The sequence below is a fragment of the Euprymna scolopes genome, chromosome 46 (assembly GCF_053919585.1).
Source record: "Euprymna scolopes isolate OS-2025 chromosome 46, ASM5391958v1, whole genome shotgun sequence".
Taxonomy (NCBI): Eukaryota; Metazoa; Mollusca; class Cephalopoda; order Sepiida; family Sepiolidae; genus Euprymna; species Euprymna scolopes.
The window spans coordinates 153,211,762-153,215,793 of record NC_136527.1 but is presented as its reverse complement, the minus strand read 5'-3'; the positions used below and the strand labels follow the sequence as shown (position 1 = coordinate 153,215,793).

The 4,032-nt window shown below is 30.6% G+C and overlaps 1 protein-coding gene across 1 annotated transcript; it reads right to left on the bottom strand.

The window, feature by feature from the left end:
* Window positions 1–250: 250 nt before the first annotated feature.
* Window positions 251–2,845, bottom strand: LOC145270866 (uncharacterized). Its single transcript, XM_080126421.1, has one exon. The coding sequence runs from the start codon at window positions 2,642–2,644 to the stop codon at window positions 1,451–1,453; it is 1,194 nt and encodes a 397-aa protein (XP_079982547.1). The 5' UTR covers window positions 2,645–2,845; the 3' UTR covers window positions 251–1,450.
* Window positions 2,846–4,032: the final 1,187 nt, after the last annotated feature.

The window sequence follows — 4,032 nt, the reverse complement described above, 5'->3', positions numbered from 1 at the left end:
CATTTAACTTGATTTATAAAAAAAGAATATTCACAAGAATATCGGTTTTCATCAGTTTTCAAATGTGTCGCATGATTTTGTGTCTTAAAACTTTAATATTCCTATATTATGTGTTTTTTTTACTTTCCCTTTTTTTTCATTTTTCTTAAACTTTTTCTTCTAGGGAATGGGGCAACCAACCAGATGTCTGACATTTACCTCTATTTTAGTGAGTCCAACCAAGAGATCTTTCAGGAATCTAGCCGTCCCTTTCAGTGCAATCGTTTGTATTTCACTTGCACTTGGTTCACCGGGTATGCTTGCTATGTACTTTTTAAAGTTCTTTTTCATAAGCCCAGTTGGTCCTATGATGACTGGTATAATTGAAACGTCTTTTAATTTCCAATTTCGTTTCATATCATACATAAGTCCTTGATACTTTATCTTTTCCCTCTCAACTCTGTTAAGCCATGTATCATTGGGTACACTGACCTCTATTAAGGTCGCTTTTTTGTTTGCTCTGTCCCAAATCACTATATCTGGTTTAACAGCTGCGTTTTCAAGATATGTAGCAGTAGGGATTATGTAGTCATAGTGAATAGTGTAGTTGTCATTCCCAACTGTTCGTTCGGGTATATGTTCCCAGGAGTTTTTTACTACACTGAATGTTGAGTTTCTTACATAGCTTCCAGTGAAGGTATTTGCAAACTCCGTTATGGCGATCTGTATAATAACCGTCTCCAAGTAGGACTTTGCTTTAGTGTGTTTTTTCATATGTCTTGTAAGATTTTCTTTATGAGAACTTGATTATTCACATTGTTCACACGAATATGGCTTTTCCCGACTGTGAGTTTTCATATGTGTCATTAAATTTGATTTTTAAAAAACGAATATTGGCATAATTCACAAGGATATGGCTTTTCTCCACTGTGAATTTTCATATGAGACACTAAATGTGATTTTCGAGAAAAAGAATATTCACATATTTCACAAGAATATGGCTTTTCTCTTTTTTATTTAGCTTAAGTGTTTTAACATATCAAGGGGCTCCCTCCCGGAGCTAACACTTGATTCTGTTATGATTTAAATTAATATCCGAGGGTTCTTTTAAGAATAGATGATGTTCCCTTTATGGCTGCTATTTGTATTTCGTTACAGCTTGGTCTTCCAGGGATTGCTTCTAAGTATTTCTGAAGGTTATTTTTTTATTAAACCAGTTTCTCCTATCACAAGCGGTATAATGTTTATTTCTTTCAGAGACCATGTCGTTTTCAGATCATTTTTAGGTCCTGATATTTTGTTATCTTTTCTCGTTCGGCTCTATTAAAGCCAAAGTCATTTGGAACTGTGGCATCGATAATGAGAGAGGTTCTTTCGTGCTTGCTCCATATTACAATATCTGGTTTGATGACCTTGCCTTTTATATATCTACTCGCCTGTATGTCTGCCGATAAAATTCGGCATGAAACCATTAGGTGTGAGTTTTCATATGTGACACTAAGTGTGATTTTTGAGAAAAAGAATATCCACATAATTCACATAAATATGGCTTTTCTCCACTGTGACTTCTCATATGGTCCACTAAATGTGATTTTCGAGAAAACGAATTTCCACATATTTCACAAGAATATGGCTTTTCTCCACTGTGAATTCTCAGATGTCTCACTAAATTACATTTTTGAGAAAAAGAATATTCGCATATATCACAAGAATATGGCTTTTCTCCACTGTGAGTTTTCATATGTTCCACTAAAATTAATTTTTGAGAAAACGAATTTCCACATATTTCACAAGAATATGACTTTTCTCCACTGTGAATTCTCAGATGTCTCACTAAATTACATTTTTGAGAAAAAGAATATTTGCATATTTCACAAGTATATGGCTTTTCTCCACTGTGAGTTTTCATATGTTCCACTAAAATTAATTTTTGAGAAAACGAGTTTCCACATTGTTCACAAGAATATGGCTTTTCACCAGTGTGAGTTTTCATATGAGTTATTAAATGTTGTTTTTGAGAAAATGAACTTCCACATTTTTCACAAGAATATGGCTTTTCACCAGTGTGGATTCGAACATGCTTCACTAAATTTGATTTATGAGAAAACGAATATCCACATTGTTGACAAGAATATGGTTTTTCACCAGTATGCCTTCTTACATGTGTCACAAGATGCTGTTCCCGAGAACTTGAATAATCACATTGTGCACAGGAATATGTTTTCTTCCTAGTGTGAGTTTTCATATGTCTTGCAAGTCTTGATTTTTGAGAAAAAGAATAATCGCATAATTCACAAGAATATGACTTGTCGCCCGTGTGAGTTTTCATATGTTGCACTAAATTTGATTTTGTAGTACAAGAAAGTTTACAGTGTGCACAAGAATATTGTTTTACCCCAGTGTGAGTTTCTATATGTCTTGCAAACTTTTCCTTCTCGTGACAAACATAGCTACACACTTCACAAGAATATGAGGTTTCCTCGGCGTGGTTTATCATATGTTGCATAAGATTTCCTTTCTGAGAAAAAATAGATCCACATATTGTACAAGAATAATGTTTTCTTCTAGAGTGGATTATCATTTGTGGCACTAGATGTCTTTGTCGAGAAGAAGTCTGTTCACACATCAAACAAAAATATGGTTTATATTCACTGTGTGCTTGCATGTTTCAGTAATTATCTTTTGAAACAAGAATACCAAGATGTTTATGACAGATTATTCAGTTTTTTTCTGAAGATTTTATAAAACTTAGAATGTAGAGTATTTTTGCAACAGATGTTTGTTTATATTTCACAAACAAGCATATGGTTCTCTCTGTAGCAAATGTTTACGAAAATTCAAATCCAACACAGGCGATCAAGCAGGAATATCTGCAATTAAAAAAATAATTAAATTAGTTTTTTATAGTTTATTTAATTTTCACCGATGAATATATTTTATATTGATACAATCATAACTATGATGAATATCTTTTATATTGATACAATCATAACTATCATGAATATCTTTTATATTGATACAATCATAACTATCATGAATATCTTTTATATTGATACAATCATAACTATGATGAATATCTTTTATATTGATACAATCATAACACTGATGAATATCTTTTATATTGATACAATCATAACACTGATGAATATCTTTTATATTGATACAATCATAACTATGATGAATATCTTTTATATGTATACAATCATAACTATGAATAATATATTTTATATTGATACAATCATAACTATCATGAATATCTTTTATATTGATACAATCATAACTATCATGAATATCTTCTATATTGATATAATCATAACTATGATTAATGTCTTTTATATTGATATAATCATAACTATGATGAATATCTTTTATATTGATACAATCATAACTTTGATGAATATCTTTTATATTGATACAATCATAACTATGATGAATATCTTTTATATTGATACAATCATAACTATGATGAATATCTTTTATACTGATACAATCATAACTTTGATGAATATCTTATATTGATACAATCATTAATACGATGTATATCTCGGTTGTTTTCGTCATAATTGGAAACATTTAAAAATTTACATCAGCTAGAAACGAATATCTCTACTGCTTTGTGGATGCGTTAAGTAAAGACAAAGTTATGATTGTATCAATATAAAAGATGTATTCTGACAAAACATCTGGTTTGGAGTTCTGAAAGGTGAATGGTAAAGCACTGCATCATATTTCCGACAACTCTTTCAGTTGTGCTGACTTGGACCGTTTTAGTTTGAAAATTAATCGGGATTTGTCTGCAACGCGTGGTGAGAGATCCTGATGACTGAACTAACTTAAGTTTTTTTTATAACCACCATACAGTTGTTCATTACATGTTTTAAAGTAAATTATAATTTATACATTATATTAATCATGGTAAGAACACAAAAATTAGCTAAGACAAGATTTAAGAAACAAGACAATTATAAAGAATATATATATATATATATATATATATATATATATGCTTTTCAAATTCCTTTAACCACACAATAAAAATATTAATAGGAAAGT

What these genes read in the sequence shown, in the direction of transcription:
- LOC145270866 (XM_080126421.1), bottom strand. Translation starts at nt 2,644, where the DNA reads ATGCAAGCACACAGTGAATATAAACCATATTTTTGTTTGATGTGTGAA.